Raw genomic sequence first — 21,034 nt, 5'->3', positions numbered from 1 at the left:
CCTTCATGATATTAAATGGTACTTAATCTACTCACCTTATAAGGATGGAAAGCTAGACAATTAATTGATCCTATTCTCTGTCCTAGAAATCCTTCATGATATTTAATAGTACTAAATCTACTCACCTTATAAGGATGGAAAGCTAGACAATTAATTGATCCTATTCTCTGTCCTAGAAATCCTTCATGATATTTAATAATACTAAATCTACTCACCTTATAAGGATGGAAAGCTAGACAACTAATTGATCCTATTCTCTGTCCTAGAAATCCTTCATGATATTAAATGGTACTTAATCTACTCACCTTATAAGGATGGAAAGCTAGACAATTAATTGATCCTATTCTCCGTCCTAGAAATCCTTCATGATATTTAATGGTATTAAATCTACTCACCTTATAAGGATGGAAAGCTAGACAATTAATTGATCCTATTCTCTGTCCTAGAAATCCTTCATGATATTTAATGGTACTCAGTGAATCACCGGACTGGTTATAAACTCCAATCATTTGATTGAAGGAACCACTGCAAAAGATTCAATATATCTGTTTAAGCTTACTTATGTGAAATACATCTAAATGTATCTTATCCTATATAGGAATGACATTAAATAAACAACAATAAAACAATATAGATACACGGAAGAGAAACATTTTCAAATCATCCTTGTCAAACATGCATGAAACATTTGCCACTAGACATTTAGCAACCAACAATCAATCAGTCATACTCTCAAATGTATTTTTTATAATTTCTTTTTTTGTTTTTCTTCTTAAAATAATGAGAGGCAGGATAGGTTTTAATTGTAGTGAAGACAATTGTGTAGAATCGGTTATCTCATCAGTAACTGTTATATGTAACATCTTTAAAAAAAATACCATTCAGACATATGGTTTTGATTGTCAATGTTGGTTTTATTCAATTTAGGACCCTATATATTTTGGAAGAGCATGTTTGACTTATTGATATAGGAATTAAACCCCACAAAGTTCTATTTTACATGTATACAATAATATGTGGCTTTAGATATCTGATCAAACTATTTCAATCAATATTTCATTTACAAACAAGAATTATCCCCAGTACATGGATGCCACATCTGCACTTTCATTTTCTATGTTCAGTGGACCGTGAAAATGGGGAAAAAGATATAATTTGGCATTAAAATTAGAAAGATAATATCATAGGGCACATGTGTATTAAGTTTCAGGTTGATTGGACTTCAACTTCATCAGAAACTACCTAGACCAAATGTTTTAACCTAAATTGGAACAGACGGATAAACGAATGGACGGAAAAACGGATGCACAAACCAAAAAACATAATGCCCATAAACAGGGGCATAATAAATTGGGCATAAAAATGTTTTGATTTTTGGATAAAAACATTTGACTACTTGATTGTTTTGCAGTATAACATACCAAGCTAAAACATCTGCATGTTTGTGGATATCAACAGCAGTTAGTCCTTGTTGTAGATTAAGTGTTCGCACAGATTCTGTAAATCTTGGATCCCAGAATCTCACATCACCAGCATTACTGAAAAAACCCAAAATATCACATATTCATATTGTATCTGTTTTGAATACAGACAAAACAAAAGCTTTAAATTTACAATGCATATAACAATTGAATATCTTAATGAGGTCAGATGCTCCAACAAATCTATTTGTTATGCCTTAAAATACCTCTCTTATAAATGTATTAACAATTCCTTCTCTATTTTTCTCAAGTTAACAAGTGAAACTGCGAGCTACTGCTCACTGATGATACCCCCGCGGCAAGTGGATAATATTAATAGTGTAAACATATACAAGTGTTCGGTAAACAGGAAGTTGTCGAGTGATGAATCTGAAAACGCATCACACAGTATAGCTGACTAATATAAATCCTGAAACCAAATTTCAGAAATCCTTGTATTGTAGTACCTGAGAAAAATGTGACGAAAATTTTCAACTTGGCTATCATGTGTAAAATCATACAAGTGTTCGGTAAACAAGAAGTTGTCAAGTGATCAATCTGAAAACGCATCACACGGTATAGCTGACTTAGATAAATCTGAATCCAAATTTCAGAAATCCTTGTATTGTAGTTCCTGAGAAAAATGCGACGAAAAATATTCATGGGATGGACCGACTTGACTGACCGAAGGACAGACAGAGGTAAAACAGTATACCCCCCCTTTTTTAAAGCAGGGGTATAAAAAAGGTAAATGCACACATACTTTTTTCAGCACCATCTTACTCCTGTCTAAAGCAATATCTTTTATACAAAATATATTGAATATTGCAATCAACATTTATATTTATCATAAGATGCGTTTTGCATTTATTATCAAAAATGTACTCTTGATTTAAAGTTGTGTGCTAACTGATTTTACTTGTAAAGATTAAATCTGTTCTGGCTGATATTTCAATACTTTAATTATATTGACAGTTTTTAGTGGGTACCAATTTTCGTGGATTAAGTAAAACTTGAATGTTCATGTATATCAAATTTCTTGGTTTTGTCGAAGTATGTGTAAAAACCTATATAAAATATTATTCTTTAAACATTTAATTTAGTGGTTTAATTGGTTCACAAAATCCATGAAAATCCAACAAATAATAATGAATTCACAGTATATCAAAACTCCCTTACTTCTAAACTTAATGTGATCATTGATCATTAAACTTACCTGGCACTAACTATTTTCCCTTCTGCACCTTTTTGTAAATGCACCTTTACAACCCATCGTGGATGTTCTCTCAAAGTCATTACTCGGCTACAATGAAATAAAAAGTTGTTAATCAGCTTCAATGTTATCTTCAATATTAGTGATTGCTAATCTTTAGTGTAAATACATAAATCACACATGCCAGTTTAATTCTCTCCCTTCTTTAACAGTTATTTAGCTTCCAGTACATCTTCATTGAGGGTCGATGACCATTTGATGTGAATTAATAAAATAATTGTTGAATATTTCACCTCTAGATTGTGTGACTTAATTTCTGTTTCCTGCTCATCTTCATTGAAACCATTTGATATAATGAAAATTAACGAAATCTAAGTTGAAATATCTTTAAAAAGTCAAGCTTAGTACAAGTCTGAATTTGGATTGTTATTAAAAATATTTGACATATTTTAGGTTTCTGAATAAATGTAGTCAAAGAACTTGAAATTGGTTTATATTTGAATTGAATTACAATTCAATAAAACATTTCTTGCTGTTGTGCAAAACACTTTGCGTAAAGTCTAAAATTTATAAAATTATAAGGGAGCTTTTGTCGATTGAATTAAAAAATTCACTGAAGTTCCTGGCAAATTGGTGAAATGGTTATTGAGTTATTGTCCAAAGAAACCGAATTAGATGATGGATATATAAATCCTATGGTGGATAAAATATAGTTTCCTATACATCATCATTATAAGGTGAGTTAACAAATCTTATGATGAATAAAATAATATTAATAAGTGGACATTGGACACCATGATCTTATTTCTATATTCAATGAACCATGAAATCTTAGTAAATATAATAAATAGATAAAGGAAGACGTGGTATGTGTGCCAATGAGACATCTCTCCATCCATTTCACAATTTATAAAAGTTAACCATTATAGGTTAATGTACAGTCTTCAACACAGAGCCTAGGCTCACACTCAACAACATATTTCATACTGCTTTTAATAGTTCACTTCATACTTAATCAATGTGCTGGCGGTCTGGCATAATGAAATCATCAGGAAGATCCAGATTTGTTTCTTACCATTCCGTCAGAGCAAGCCTCCTGTCAAACAGTCTGACTGTCCCGCCCCTACAACCAGCTATCACTAATGATCTCCTATCTGAGGGAGTTGGGATTATCAGCAACATTAAGATTTGTTTCCTACCATACTGTCGGAGCAAGCCTCCTGTCAAACAGTCTGACTGTCCCCCCAAAAACCAGCTATCACTAATGATCTCCCATCTGAGGGGGTTGGGATTATCAGTAACATTAAGATTTGTTTCTTACCATTCCGTCGTGGCAAGCCTCCTGTCAAAAAGTCTGACTGTCCCCCCCACAACCAGCTATTACTAATGATCTCCCATCTGAGGGGGTTGGGATTATCAGTAACATTAAGATTTGTTTCTTACCATTCCGTCGTGGCAAGCCTCCTGTCAAAAAGTCTGACTGTCCCGTCCCCACAACCAGCTATCACTAATGATCTCCCATCTGAGGGGTTGGGATTATCAGCAACATTAAGATTTGTTTCTTACCATACTGTCGGAGCAAGCCTCCTGTCAAACAGTCTGACTGTCCCCCCCACAACCAGCTATTACTAATGATCTCCCATCTGAGGGGGTTGGGATTATCAGTAACATTAAGATTTGATTCTTACCATTCCGTCAGAGCAAGCCTCCTGTCAAAAAGTCTGACTGTACCGTCCCCACAACTAGCTTTCACTAATGATCTCCCATCTCAGGGGGTTGGGATTATCGGTAACATTAAGATTTGTTTCTTACCATTCCATCAGAGCAAGCCTCCTGTCAAACAGTCTGACTGTCCCGTCCCCACAACCAGCTATCACTAAATATAATGATCTCCCATCTGAGGGGGGTTGGGATCATCAGTAAGATCTAGATTTGTTTCTTACCATTCTGTTGGGGCCAGCCTCCTGTCAAACAGTCTGACTGTCCCGTCCCCACAACCAGCTATCACTAATGATCTCCCATCTGAGTCTGATGCTAGACTTGTCACACAACTATCAGCTCCTGTTGGAATATCCTGAAGTACAAGTAATAAACTTGAGAAAAGAAGATTTTTTTTAGAATTATACAATTTTTGAAAAACAATTTTATATAAATTCCTTTGCAGTATTTTTTCAAACCTTCATGTTTATATAGTTAATCATGGAATAGTTTAACAATTAATTTCCTATTGTCATGGATTGAAAACAAAAGTTCCTGTCCATTAAGGATGTTGGCTTGTCATGTTTTGGATTTTTTGTCAGATTTTCAGAATCCTCTGGTTTTGTCCATTTGAATGCCTTAAAAATAGAAATTGCCCATTGACCCCTATTTTTTCTTTTTATAAATCTTTTACATGTATAATGATAAGCAAGCTGTAAAAGTCTTATCAAATTTTAATTGGCTTTTTTATAGTTTTTGAGAAATTTAACTTGTCAATGATACAGCTATTAAAGTCAACAGAGAACATTTTCCAGCCAAAATTTTAATGGCTAATATCTGGAATACAAGCACCAGGGGTGTGGAAATATTTGCTGTGGGCACTTGTCCCTGGGCAAGTAAAATTGTAAAGTTCACTTGTCCGGAAAAAAAGTTACTTTCCCTTATGGTCCCAATAAATATTGAAGTATTTTTGATTGTAGTTAGTATATGATTCTTAGCACTGTTTTGCATCACAAACAAATGAAATCCATTTGTTTATTATGTGTAAAAATTTAGGGAAGTAGGTTAACATCTATGGGACAGAAACCTTACAGCAAACCAACCAATGAAATGACATGTAAAGGTAATTTTTGCAGCAGTTTTTGAATAAAAATTGTAGCCAGTAAGCTAGGTACATATAATGATATACTAATTTAAATTAGAGGACAGTGAGTGAAGAAATGGAAATTAAATAATGGATAAACTATTGATTTTTTTGCTGTTTCTCTCAACTGACACACTTGTTTTTTTTTTTTGTTTTTTTTTATATAATTGTCTTGATGGGCAATTAAACCGTCCCTTCTATTTACCACTCTGATGGTAAACAAATAATGTTGACCTTTGATCTATAAATATAAAGACAAAAAAATAATTTATTTTCCGAATTTCCATCCTAGATAGCCAGGTTCAATCTGATATTCACGATGTCTGCAATTCTCGCTTCCATATTTTTTTTTAATACACCTTATCCTCCATTTGCGTTTCAGGTTTTTTACTCGACTCATTACTCTTTTTGTCTTGCTTGCCCGGTGTTTTATAAAGTATTTATCAATCTGAATCTTGATACAAAATCATATAAGATTATAATGACACTTCCGGTACATGATGGATAAAACCTAATCGACGATCCCGTATCAATGGACAAAACCAATGCAATGTTACGCAACTCGGGTTGGCATACTTATTTTTATTTATTTTGTTAATCATCTATTTTCTGTATTATGTAATATTTATCGTCATGAACATCGGTGTTTTTACTAGCTGACCATTGGTTTCTGTTACATAAATTTAACATCTTTATACATTTTGAACATGTACAAATTAATTCTATATTTTTGTCTTTTATATTTTTTTACTTGTCCACAGGCAACCCAGACAAAAATAATTACTTGTCCGGTTGTTCAAATGTACGAGTCATGCGAGTCGGGCATAGCATTTCCACACCCCTGAGCACATTGACCTACATATGTTTTTGCTCTTGTGATTTCATTATTAATCCCCATATCAATATAAACAAGTGTTTTGAAAAATTTATTTTATTATTTTGAAACTGAAAAGCGAACTCCCTTAATATTAGTCAGAATTCTACACAGATAGTCAAAGATATTGAACTTGCTTTGGGGATCAATTATCAATACATTTACTTTAGTATATAAAATTGAGAATGGAAATGGGGAATGTGTCAAAGAGACAACAACCCGACCAAATAAAAAAAAACAACAGCAGAAGGTCACCAACAGGTCTTCAATGTAGCAAGAAATTCCCGCATCCGGAGGCGTCCTGCAGCTGGCCCCCAAACAAATATATACTAGTTCAGTGATAATGAACGCCATACTAATTTCCAAATTGTACACAAGAAACTAAAATTAAAATAATACAAGACTAACTTTAGTATGTTTGTATAACTAGACACTTTAAAGTTATCATGTTTTTTTCAGAATAAAATATTGCTTTATAAACTATTAACAATATATTATTCTAAAAATTCTATCATAATCCTGCTTAGGTCACATAAATTTTAAATGTAATGTTAATTAAATTAAAGAATTTGACAAATATCTATGTGTGGTTCTATTAAAGTAATGTTTATTTAATTAAAGAATTTGACAATTATCTATGTGTGGTGCTATGATATGTTGTCTTGATTTCATTTCTGGATTGAATGGATGACATGATGATTTATTTTTTGTGTTCGTACCTGTAATTTAAGTTCTGTAACAGAATCCCATACTCTTATATAACGGACATCACCAGATGCTAATAATCTCCCTGATTCTTGTTCCCAATCTATCACCAACCCTGATCCTATAACATAAGAGTAAACGGTTCAGTGGTTGTCATCTGTTTATGTGGTTTATAAGTGTTTCTTGTGTATTGTTTTAATATAGATTAGACTGCTAGTTTTCCTGTTTAAATGGTTTTAAAGTAGTAATTGTTGTGGCCCTTTATAGCTTGCTGTTTGGTGTTAGCAAAGGCTCCGTGATGAAGACCATACCTTGACCTATAATGGTTTTATAAATTGTTACTTGGATGTAGAGTTGTCACATTGGCACTCATACCACATCTTCCTATATCTATAATAAGTTAACATGTGCTTAATACTGATCTGATGAGAACTTACTGTTCTAAATAAAAAGCACAACCAAATTAACTTCTTGGCACATTTAATACATATGTTTATGCAACTGTTAAGAATAAGATATATGCCATATTATATATAGATCAATCAAAGTTATTATGAAAAGATATATATAGATCCCACATGTTAAACCCCTCCACATTCTGTACAGTATGTGTCTGTCCCAAGTCAGGAGCCTGTTATTTAGTGGTTGTCGTTTGATTATGTGTTACACATTTGTTTTTCGTTCAATTTTTGTACAGGTCGTTAGTTTTTCTTGTTTCAATTGTTTAACATTGTCATTTTGTACATTGTCATTTTGGGGCCTTTTATAGCTGACTATGCGATATGGCCTTTGTTCATTGTTTAAGGCCATACAGTTACCCTGGGTTGTCATTTCAAAGGGAGCTAACCCATTAATCTTTCTATAAATAATTTAAATCTATATATTGTGTACAAGATGTAAATTTGTACAAATTATAATTTAAATAAGGTTTTTGTACAAGTTATATTTTTTTTTGACACATACCTTCTTGCATCAGGTGATAAAAGTTATCTTCTAAAATGTATCAGTTCAGTCTTAAATTCAAATTTATATAGTTGTTAGATGCATTGTTATTTTGGTCTCTTGTGGAGAGTTGTCTCATTGCAATTGGCAATCATACCACATCTTCTTTTTTTTTATAGTAAACTTTGAATACCTCAAGTGATAGGACATGTCATGGTTTGGAAGTAAACCAACCTTTAGTTAAGGGAATAGGTTCAGTGATGGCTTGGAAGGCAGTCACTAATTCTTTGCTATCTGAGTTTTCTGAAAGACAATTTCTCCAAATCCTGACCGCACCATCATCTTAAATATAAAATATCATTCATGACATGAACATGTACAATCAATTTTCTGTTTTTTAAAAATACTAAATTTATACACGCAGTACCTCAGATCTGGTGTCTATATATCTTACATCTATTAAAGTTAAAAAAAACTTACAAATTTTAAATCCATAATGAACTTATATTCCAATTCAAATTATACGAAAAAATGAAACCGTATTATACCTTTATGGCTAAAATTATCCTATTACAATAAATTAAGTGTTCCTGTATTAATACTCACCAGATCCACATAGAAGGAGTGTATTGTCATGTGGATTTACAAATTCCATTGTGGATATCTTTGAGGATTTAATATTCTCGTTCTGTATACTACCCATCTTTGTGCCTTGTTCCCAATCCCAAAAGCTGAAAAATAATCACAACTTTTACAATTTACTTTTACAAACTAGTGATACATATATATGAGTCATTGGGGATCTCCTGGCAATCTACCTGTACAGATTTTATACCATTGGCGATCTCCTGGCAATCTACCTGTACAGATTGTATACCATTGGGGATCTCCTAGCAATCTACCTGAACAGATTTTATACCATTGGGGGTCTCCTGGTAATCTACCTGTACATATTTTATACCATGAGGGGGATCTCCTGGCAATCTACCTGTACATATTTTATACCATGAGGGGGATCTCCTGACAATCTACCTGTACAGATTTTATACCATGAGGGGGATCTCCTGGCAATCTACCTGTACAGATGTTATACCATGAGGGGGATCTCCTGGCAATCTACCTGTATAGATTTTATACCATGAGGGGGATCTCCTGGCAATCTACCTGTACATATGTTATACCATGAGGGGGATCTCCTGGCAATCTACCTGTACAGATTATATACCATGAGGGGGATCTCCTGACAATCTACCTGTACAGATTTTATACCATGAGGGGGATCTCCTGACAATCTACCTGTACAGATTTTATACCATGAGGGGGATCTCCTGGCAATCTACCTGTACATATGTTATACCATGAGGGGGATCTCCTGGCAATCTACCTGTACAGATTATATACCATGAGGGGGATCTCCTGACAATCTACCTGTACAGATTTTATACCATGAGGGGGGTCTCCTGACAATCTACCTGTACAGATTTTATACCATGAGGGGGATCTCCTGGCAATCTACCTGTACAGATTATATACCATGAGGGAGATCTCCTGACAATCTACCTGTACAGATTTTATACCATGAGGGGGATCTCCTGGCAATCTACCTGTACAGATTTTATACCATGAGGGGGATCTCCTGGCAATCTAACTGTACAGATTTTATTCCATGAGGGGGATCTCCTGGCAATGTACCTGTACAGATTTGATACCATGAGAGACCTAAAGATCCTTGAAGTCCACATTATTTCTGACTGTCACAGGGTTTCAGGGAGATGTTATAAAAAATGTGTATATGGTCTGTCATATTCATACAAAATTACTGTTATGAATACATAATTTGAGGATGATAACATTTAATTTAACATCTTTTTGGAAATATAACCAGCAAAATATTGGACAAAGTTGCTTATTAACCCATAGGCCCAAAACTATTTGTAGGTAATAATATGTTTTAGGATGGCTTATCAATGTTAAATGCAGTTTGGAGTTAGGATACATGCATTTATATTCTACTTCAATTTGTTCAAAAGAATATAAAATATTTTTATTTCTCTATCATAATTAACAAAAGATTGAGATGGTACACCAACCAGTTTGATAAAGATTCAAAATGAAATAAATATATATTTTTGTTCACCTTATTTTATTTTGATATCTTGCCTTTAAGACAATGGAAATATAGAATTATCCTAAGACATATAACTAATTATCATAGGTTGTCCTTACAAAGGGAGCTAACCCATTAATCTTTCTATAACTATTTATAATATATAAACTTACCTGATACTCTCTTTATCAAATGGAACTAACCCATTAATCTTTATATAAATATTTATAATACTAGAACACACCTGTGATATTACGGGTCCGTGACTGAGTTAAAGTATATAACTATGTGCAAGCCTTATTTTAGTATTATTTTTGTCATCTGATAAAGTCATGCCGGTTATATGATACACAGTTTTTCTCTTTTCTCTGCTTTCAAATCTTTCTATTTGAACCCATCGAACTGGAACTTATCAATTATTGGTAATATTAATTATTTGGAAAACAAAAGTTCCTGGAATGGACTATTTTTTAATCAACAGCATTGTCCTATATTAGTTATAAAAAAAGTTGAAATCTTTGATTCGCTGTTTTACGTCATGCCCCCCTTATAAATTGAAGTGTATATAGCATATTTATCCTGAATTCTCCGTTAGGTGGTGCGCCTGTCAGATGCGTAAAGTACAGATAAGGTAATATGTAACAGGTGAATGTACTATAGGTATCAGTATCGGACTCGACCCGGAACTTCTTAATTATTGGCAATTTTAATTATGTGGAAAACAAAAGGGCCTGGAGTGGTGTAATTTTGAATCTACACTTTGTACTATATACTTTATTATGTATAAAGTTGAATTCTGTGATTTGTCGTTTTTTCGTGATGAAGGCTGACAAATTGGACCTCGTAATTTTAGTATTATAGATATACACTTACCTGATACTCTCTTTATCAAAGGGAGCTAACCCATTAATCTTTCTATAAATATTTATAATATATACACTTACCTGATACTCTCTTTATCAGCTACTGCTATGTATGACTCATAAGGATGAAACTTGATCACAGTTGGAATTCCTTGGTTTTTATTTACAAACACCTGATCATCAAGTCTATTAAAACCTGAAAATAATAAAGGGAGATAACTCATTATCATCAATAAATTACCAAAAACTCTCTCTCAAATTATGTTGGCTTATAAATAATGTCCATATGTATATACAATCTTTATGGAGTGGTTAGTTTGTGAGTAAATGATAGATAATGTACATTTTAGGCACAAGACATCACTAAACATGACATCTTTATGACCATCTTCATTTGTATCTAAACCTTAAATAGATGTAGAAAGATGTGGTATGAGTGCCAATGAGACAACTTTCCATCCAAGTCACAATTTATTTAAGTAAACCATTATAGGTCAAGGTTAATTTATACATTACATTTAATTTGTTCCAATGAAATTCAATATATAAATTGTGCCACCCTTTTAATATATATTTTGCATTGTTTACACCTTATTTCATTCATGCATTTAGTTTAATCTTGATTGAATAAATATTGCACATTGAGAGACTTAAACCTAAACCAGTTTCTAAAGAATTTAATCTAAAGGTTTTATTACTTATTTTAAGGAAAAAGTTGTCATTTAAATATATACCTGCTTTAATCTGTTCATCTTTGGCTTCATCTCGTATTAAACAGTTCCGTCTAAACTTGAAATCTCTATCGTGATGAGATAAACTCTCTGGATCCTTCTCTTCTGACAACCTCATCACAGGTTCGGCAAACCTCTTACAACACCACTGAAAGAACTCGGTAGAAGATATGGAGAAATGCAAAGGATTCTTGGAATCTTCAGGTATTATAGGTTCGTCCATCTAAATAAAATAAAGGTACTTATTATCATAAACAATGGCAAATTACAAGTCCAATATATAGGATTCTTGGAATCTTCAGGTATTATAGGTTCGTCCATCTAAATAAAATAAAGGTACTTATTATTATAAACAATGGCAAATTACAAGTCCAATATATAGGATTCTTGGAATCTTCAGGTATTATAGGTTCGTCCATCTAAATAAAATAAAGGTACTTATTATTATAAACAATGGCAAATTACAAGTCCAATATATAGGATTCTTGGAATCTTCAGGTATTATAGGTTCGTCCATCTAAATAAAATAAAGGTACTTATTATTATAAACAATGGCAAATTACAAGTCCAATATATAGGATTCTTGGAATCTTCAGGTATTATAGGTTCGTCCATCTAAATAAAATAAAGGTACTTATTATTATAAACAATGGCAAATTACAAGTCCAATATATAGGATTCTTGGAATCTTCAGGTATTATAGGTTCGTCCATCTAAATAAAATAAAGATACTTATCATTATAAACAATGGCAAATTACAAGTCCAATATATAGGATTCTTGGAATCTTCAGGTATTATAGGTTCGTCCATCTAAATAAAATAAAGGTACTTATTATTATAAACAATGGCAAATTACAAGTCCAATATATAGGATTCTTGGAATCTTCAGGTATTATAGGTTCGTCCATCTAAATAAAATAAAGATACTTATCATTATAAACAATGGCAAATTACAAGTCCAATATATAGGATTCTTGGAATCTTCAGGTATTATAGGTTCGTCCATCTAAATAAAATAAAGGTACTTATTATTATAAACAATGGCAAATTACAAGTCCAATATATAGGATTCTTGGAATCTTCAGGTATTATAGGTTCGTCCATCTAAATAAAATAAAGGTACTTATTATTATAAACAATGGCAAATTACAAGTCCAATATATAGGATTCTTGGAATCTTCAGGTATTATAGGTTCGTCCATCTAAATAAAATAAAGATACTTATCATTATAAACAATGGCAAATTACAAGTCCAATATATAGGATTCTTGGAATCTTCAGGTATTATAGGTTCGTCCATCTAAATAAAATAAAGGTACTTATTATTATAAACAATGGCAAATTACAAGTCCAATATATAGGATTCTTGGAATCTTCAGGTATTATAGGTTCGTCCATCTAAATAAAATAAAGGTACTTATTATTATAAACAATGGCAAATTACAAGTCCAATATATAGGATTCTTGGAATCTTCAGGTATTATAGGTTCGTCCATCTAAATAAAATAAAGGTACTTATCATTATAAACAATGGCAAATTACAAGTCCAATATATAGGATTCTTGGAATCTTCAGGTATTATAGGTTCGTCCATCTAAATAAAATAAAGATACTTATCATTATAAACAATGGCAAATTACAAGTCCAATATATAGGATTCTTGGAATCTTCAGGTATTATAGGTTCGTCCATCTAAATAAAATAAAGATACTTATCATTATAAACAATGGCAAATTACAAGTCCAATATATAGGATTCTTGGAATCTTCAGGTATTATAGGTTCGTCCATCTAAATAAAATAAAGGTACTTATTATTATAAACAATGGCAAATTACAAGTCCAATATATAGGATTCTTGGAATCTTCAGGTATTATAGGTTCGTCCATCTAAATAAAATAAAGGTACTTATTATTATAAACAATGGCAAATTACAAGTCCAATATATAGGATTCTTGGAATCTTCAGGTATTATAGGTTCGTCCATCTAAATAAAATAAAGATACTTATCATTATAAACAATGGCAAATTACAAGTCCAATATATAGGATTCTTGGAATCTTCAGGTATTATAGGTTCGTCCATCTAAATAAAATAAAGGTACTTATTATTATAAACAATGGCAAATTACAAGTCCAATATATAGGATTCTTGGAATCTTCAGGTATTATAGGTTCGTCCATCTAAATAAAATAAAGGTACTTATTATTATAAACAATGGCAAATTACAAGTCCAATATATAGGATTCTTGGAATCTTCAGGTATTATAGGTTCGTCCATCTAAATAAAATAAAGGTACTTATTATTATAAACAATGGCAAATTACAAGTCCAATATATAGGATTCTTGGAATCTTCAGGTATTATAGGTTCGTCCATCTAAATAAAATAAAGGTACTTATTATTATAAACAATGGCAAATTACAAGTCCAATATATAGGATTCTTGGAATCTTCAGGTATTATAGGTTCGTCCATCTAAATAAAATAAAGGTACTTATTATTATAAACAATGGCAAATTACAAGTCCAATATATAGGATTCTTGGAATCTTCAGGTATTATAGGTTCGTCCATCTAAATAAAATAAAGATACTTATCATTATAAACAATGGCAAATTACAAGTCCAATATATAGGATTCTTGGAATCTTCAGGTATTATAGGTTCGTCCATCTAAATAAAATAAAGGTACTTATTATTATAAACAATGGCAAATTACAAGTCCAATATATAGGATTCTTGGAATCTTCAGGTATTATAGGTTCGTCCATCTAAATAAAATAAAGGTACTTATTATTATAAACAATGGCAAATTACAAGTCCAATATATAGGATTCTTGGAATCTTCAGGTATTATAGGTTCGTCCATCTAAATAAAATAAAGGTACTTATTATTATAAACAATGGCAAATTACAAGTCCAATATATAGGATTCTTGGAATCTTCAGGTATTATAGGTTCGTCCATCTAAATAAAATAAAGGTACTTATTATTATAAACAATGGCAAATTACAAGTCCAATATATAGGATTCTTGGAATCTTCAGGTATTATAGGTTCGTCCATCTAAATAAAATAAAGGTACTTATTATTATAAACAATGGCAAATTACAAGTCCAATATATAGGATTCTTGGAATCTTCAGGTATTATAGGTTCGTCCATCTAAATAAAATAAAGGTACTTATTATTATAAACAATGGCAAATTACAAGTCCAATATATAGGATTCTTGGAATCTTCAGGTATTATAGGTTCGTCCATCTAAATAAAATAAAGGTACTTATTATCATAAACAATGGCAAATTATAAGTCCAATATATAGGATTCTTGGAATCTTCAGGTATTATAGGTTCGTCCAGCTAAATAAAATAAAGGTACTTATTATTATAAACAATGATAAATTACAAGTTCAATATATAGGATTCTTGGAATCTTCAGGTATTATAGGTTCGTCCATCTAAATAAAATAAAGGTACTTATTATTATAAACAATGGCAAATTACAAGTCCAATATATAGGATTCTTGGAATCTTCAGGTATTATAGGTTCGTCCATCTAAATAAAATAAAGGTACTTATTATTATAAACAATGGCAAATTACAAGTCCAATATATAGGATTCTTGGAATCTTCAGGTATTATAGGTTCGTCCATCTAAATAAAATAAAGGTACTTATTATTATAAACAATGGCAAATTACAAGTCCAATATATAGGATTCTTGGAATCTTCAGGTATTATAGGTTCGTCCATCTAAATAAAATAAAGGTACTTATTATTATAAACAATGGCAAATTACAAGTCCAATATATAGGATTCTTGGAATCTTCAGGTATTATAGGTTCGTCCATCTAAATAAAATAAAGGTACTTATTATCATAAACAATGGCAAATTATAAGTTCAATATATAGGATTCTTGGAATCTTCATGTATAATAGGTTCTTCCATCTAAAGAAAATAAAGGTACTTATTATCATAAACAATGGCAAATTATAAGTCCAATATATAGGATTCTTGCAATCTTCTGGTATAAAAGTTTCGTCCATCTAAAGAAAAATAAAGGAGTTTATATATATTAATAAACAAAAGTAAATTACAAGTCTGATAATGGTTTCTTGAAATGATCTGGTATACTGGTAATTGGTTCCTCTGTCTCAGTAAAATAAAGGAACCTATAATTATCAAAATTAGTGATTTACAAGATCAAGGCAGACTATTTGGCTCACTACAAATCTTTGCATAACAATAATATAAAGTTTCTCACATATAAAACTCCAGACAATGTGCTTCTCAAGTTATGAGATTGTTACGGCCAGAAATCGCCTTTAAATTGTAGCCAACAAAAGACACAAATCAATAGTAAAATTTAACAATATTTAATATACAAAAGTTTACAAAAGGTATTACACAAATATTACTGTTAACTTAACTGTCAAAATATGAGTCCAATCTGTTATCTTTATCTGTATCCGGAAATCTTTCGGAATCCAATTTGAATATTACGTTCACTACTAATGTCACAATCCAGTATGATGTTGTTTGTAGAATAAAAGTGTCAATCCAAATGCTGTGAATACTAATGTCTATCAATGTATATGTCCAAGTTTAATTATGAGAGTTTAACTTTAGTGTCTGTATATATAGTGTTGTCATGGAAAATTCTATTCAACAATAGCAACTATAGCTACATGTAACAATGGATTTTCTTTTTGGTTCAAAAACTACCTCAACCAAAAACTTTAACCTGAAGTGGGACAGATGGAAGAAAGAACGTACAGACAAAAGGACACACAAACCAGAAAACATAATGCCCATAAATAGGGCATAAAAATTAAGAATGCTGTATGTTGAAGTTTTCTTGTAAAATAAAATGAAAAGAGATTTTACTTACCCCATTTGGACCTTTGTCAAACAATTTTCTGCTGCGAGAGAACTGAGCAGAGTAAGAATATTGCATTCCTGGTGAAGAGAAATCTCTCTTGATCCCTACGTTCTCATCTAGACCATTATTGGGGGGTGTACTGAAGAAATAAAAAAATTAAAATGTGTCATTAGGAAACCAACTCACAATATCCTTGTCAAGCGATTATGAAATTGAGGTCACATTTATAATTACTAAAAGATGATTTCAAGGTATAATTGTGCTAGTGTTGAAACAAAGAATTTTTAAATTTCGAAGGGAGTATAGTATGTCTGTCAACTGAGCATGTTTAAAAGTATACAACACACATATCTATCACAGTTCTGAACTGGGTTATTTTCTCAAATGGGTGTTTTCTGTGGAAAAAAACATTTGTTTCAAAAACAAAATTAAGATGATCAAAACACTATATCAACACATCATATCACAATTATTTCCCACTATGGTTTCAGAGGACATGCGGCTCAATGATATCAGTCTCTTCCTTTAGTAGTATAGAAATCTTTAAGTTCTTCTCACAATTTGTAAACATGTGTCTTTAAAAGATTTAAGTTGATGTTAATATATATGATAAACAGCAACAAACTAGAAAACAACTAGGGTTTTAAAAAAATAACAGAATATTAAATCCTTTTGAATATGTATAACATAAACTACATGCATCTCTTTTCACAGAAATGATTTATTTTTCTATTCTAAAAATGACATTGATTTCATTACCCTTAAAGCCAATATCATGTGGACTAAAACCAAATACTTTGAAGAAGATTAGAATATACCTTTTCAAAATCTAAAGGACTATGGGTAATTTCATTGTTTGTACACCAAAATGAAAATAACATTAGGTCATTGAATGGAATTCCATTGTATAGAACATTTAAAACCAATCACAACGTTTTGGTGTATGCTTTTTTAAATATTACCCAGAATGCAGTAGATTTTGAAACAGTGAATTGTAATAAGGTGTATTGATGACTTACCCCATATGGTTTAGATTGGAAGCTCTATTGGAGGGACTGGACGGTGCTGAATGTGGGACTCGAGCATTCTGGATCACTGGTTTTGGTTTTGCAGAAGTGGAAGCCTAAAATAATCACAATATTTCTTTAAATTTTTATATCTCTGTATTCAAGAATCTGTTAAAATTTTTACACTTTTTTCTAGTATTGTAAATTCCAGAATTATTGCATGCATTTTTATTGCAATATTTGAAAATTGGACAAAAATGTGTGATTAATTATTATAATATTGTATAAAATATCATGAAAAGAAGTCTTATTATGGTAATATTAATCCACTCACATTATTCCTAATGATAATAAAATGCTTTGACGAGCGTAGTCTGATACAACCTCAGAGGTCTAATTTGAAAATAAAAAAAAATCTAAATGCACAATAATATTTAGCATTTCATAGAGCTGCAATAATAAACCGAAAGTGTCTTGGGAAGATGACATGATAGCATTATATAAGATTGCAAACAGAATTGGAATTACAGTACTATAATTAAACCGCTTTCAATTTTTGATTTGATGGCAACAAATATCCATCTAACTGGCTTCATTATGCATTGCAATTGTAAACCCCCCAATAGGCAGCAGCAAATGTTCAAAATACAACCTATTATCCTACCTTTAATTTAATAGAGTTGACTATATATTTGACAACCTCTCGAACCTGAGGGTTTGGATCAGCTGTTAGACTAAGTAATGTTTTCCATAGATTGGTATAGATTGTACTACAACCATAACCCAGATTACTGTTGGAAGAGTTCCGTCGGAGAGCATCAGTACTGGAACCACTATCAACTGACGTGGTAGAATTGGACTGGGCCATGCCTAATAAATGACTAGAGCTGGCTAAAACAGAAAATTAACATAAATCAATACCATAAGTCTATATACTTCATGAGACCTGTCTGATTTTTCAAGATTAATTTACCAACAGTTTATGTCACAAATATGGCAGTAACCACATTGTTTTAATATTAGTATAATTCAAAATAAAGCAGAACTGTAGATCTAATACTTGTTATGATATAACAGTACAACAAATATATAATCAACTAATTAAGGCATTACAAGAAGAACTGCAGGTTGTAATTTTCTAGGAATTTTCTATTTCCAAGAGCCACAAATTTTGCAGAAATTATTCATCTGCAATAAAACTACAAATCAATCAGTAACTTCTTTATGATTTGTCTATATAGAAAATAAACACATTCCACAAAAGAAAAAGTATGAAATTTTATAGGACAGTCAACTAGCATAGTGCAAACATTTTAGTTCCCAATGGATTCATTGACAGAAGACTACTAAACTTAAATGAAAATACTAATCATAGCTATAAAATAATAATTGCCAATGATATTTATAAATAATAATACTCACTTATAACATTGATATAAAATAACTCACTAATAATAACAATCACAATGAAAAATAAACAAATAAATACCAAAATAAGCAAAAGAGAAAAGGTAAGATGCTAAGCTATTAATAAAAAAAGTATCTAAATAATTCCTAGAATACCAATAAATACCATAAAATCAATAAGGTGGTTTTATCAAAACATTTGAACAGTCAAATCAATTAGAAAACTAAAAAGCATATCAAACCAAAAAAATCAAGCAAAAAATGTGTAAAATTGAGCTACATCGTTTTGTGCATGGGGAAATTTTTCTGTTTTATATGATTTTAATATTTCATGAACAGTAAATCAAAAATACATATTCTCTATTTATGTTTTTTACATATCTTTTTGTTACTAGTTCTATGATGAGATTGGTTTATTAGACTCTTTCAATACTGAATAGGACACATACACTGACAAAGTAATAAACTTTTACACATACACAAAGTAATAAACATTTACACATACACTGACAAAGTAATAAACTTTTACACATACACAAAGTAATAAACATTTACACATACACTGACAAAGTAATAAACATTACTGTTTTCTACAGTTTATGTTCAGGTCTAAATGTTTTTGAAGTATACCGATATTTCTATATGAAGATAACTTCAAACGCAAAATATTCTTACGCTTGAAAACGTGTTTGTTTGAATATAATCATCTGAAAAGTTGGATTAAAGGGTGTTTGAAATTTCCTGATTTTTTGTCAATGGGGGACACATATTCGCCGTTTTTACATATCTTTTTAAAACCAAAAAAACGCAGCTTTATACAACATTGATCAAATCAATTTCATTATAGATGAATAGCAGACATTTCAAAGGTGTTAAAAGAACTGAAATTTAGGGCATTCAGACAAAGAATTACTAAGAAATACTTCTTTGAATCGTGTATTTTCTTCATGAAATTGGCCGAAATTCGTTGTCCAATTTTCGGTCCTTTTCAGTAGGTGCCGCAATTTTGTCTCAGTTTTAAAAAATAATCATATTTGTTATATAATTTCATTTACTGGTATATGTCTTTCATTTCAGCCATCCCTTGAAGTTTTTACACCTCAAAATCATAAAACGGCGAAATTGTGTCCCTGGCGAATATGGGCATCCCACTCTACACAAAGTAATAAACATTTACACATACACAAAGTAATAAACATTTACACATACACAAAGTGATACAAATCTACACATTCACAGACAAATTTATACACATTCACACATGCCTAGAAAAATCCTTTCAATAGGTGTATTTCAGATAAATATGTAAAACATCAGCTAACAGTATTCGTCCATTCTGAATGTTGTCTTGTAATTCTATACCTAAACTCTGGAATAATGTTGATATATATATTCTACATGACTAATTACTTTATAATCTTTTAGAAAATGACGGAGGGTTTGTAATACACAAATAATTGACAGTTAGAAGTTAAAATAGCAACCCAGGTAAAATGGTTTAGCAGAATGTGAATGGCTTACATGAGTTTACAAGACCTTTAAAACTGCTCCGTGATGAACTCTTTTTCATACCAGTAAATGGTTCTGAAATAAAATGGCAATTGCATGTGTAGCTAGGATTGGGAAGGGTAAATTTGGTATTGCTGGATAGACAATTTATAATTCTAGCATTAATTCCTTTTATGCAAATTGCAAGGAAAAAAATAAATTTTCCAGGAAAGTGTTTGATATATAAAGATGAAGAGGAGAACATTTTTGTGTGCAAGCAAATATCAACCAGTAAAATATTTTCTTATTGTTTGAGGAACAATGAAAGTTACAACATATCAAATTATGCCTCATACTTGGCAAATATTTCAAAATGATTCCACATCTACTATGCTACAAAAAATACAGAATGTTTAAGCAATGTCTAATGTTAGAAATGAGTTATGATAAAATGACATGTTAACAAACTCAAATAGAAATATTCTGAACATTTTATTTACTGTTATCATGGTTA

General features: G+C 31.2%; 1 protein-coding gene across 4 annotated transcripts in view; it reads right to left on the bottom strand.

Moving 5' to 3' along the window:
* Positions 1 to 21,034, bottom strand: part of LOC134725764 (regulatory-associated protein of mTOR-like) — a 52,002-nt gene that overhangs the window by 5,299 nt on the left and 25,669 nt on the right. For 2 of the 4 annotated variants that reach the window (XM_063589892.1, XM_063589893.1), the window contains exons 19-31: positions 20,554 to 20,616; positions 18,290 to 18,516; positions 17,638 to 17,741; positions 16,628 to 16,757; positions 11,741 to 11,960; positions 11,088 to 11,202; positions 8,643 to 8,767; positions 8,271 to 8,378; positions 7,109 to 7,215; positions 4,617 to 4,747; positions 2,677 to 2,763; positions 1,422 to 1,538; positions 396 to 525 (exon numbers count right to left, since the gene is read on the bottom strand). In XM_063589892.1, coding sequence (XP_063445962.1) covers positions 396 to 525; positions 1,422 to 1,538; positions 2,677 to 2,763; positions 4,617 to 4,747; positions 7,109 to 7,215; positions 8,271 to 8,378; positions 8,643 to 8,767; positions 11,088 to 11,202; positions 11,741 to 11,960; positions 16,628 to 16,757; positions 17,638 to 17,741; positions 18,290 to 18,516; positions 20,554 to 20,616 — 1,664 coding nt within the window. The remainder of the gene's footprint in view (positions 1 to 395; positions 526 to 1,421; positions 1,539 to 2,676; positions 2,764 to 4,616; positions 4,748 to 7,108; positions 7,216 to 8,270; positions 8,379 to 8,642; positions 8,768 to 11,087; positions 11,203 to 11,740; positions 11,961 to 16,627; positions 16,758 to 17,637; positions 17,742 to 18,289; positions 18,517 to 20,553; positions 20,617 to 21,034) is intronic. The other 2 variants (XM_063589896.1, XM_063589897.1) reach the window with 1 other exon arrangement.

Source organism: Mytilus trossulus, chromosome 7 (assembly GCF_036588685.1).
Source record: "Mytilus trossulus isolate FHL-02 chromosome 7, PNRI_Mtr1.1.1.hap1, whole genome shotgun sequence".
Lineage (NCBI taxonomy): Eukaryota > Metazoa > Mollusca > Bivalvia > Mytilida > Mytilidae > Mytilus > Mytilus trossulus.
This window is presented reverse-complemented; position numbering and strand designations above follow the sequence as displayed.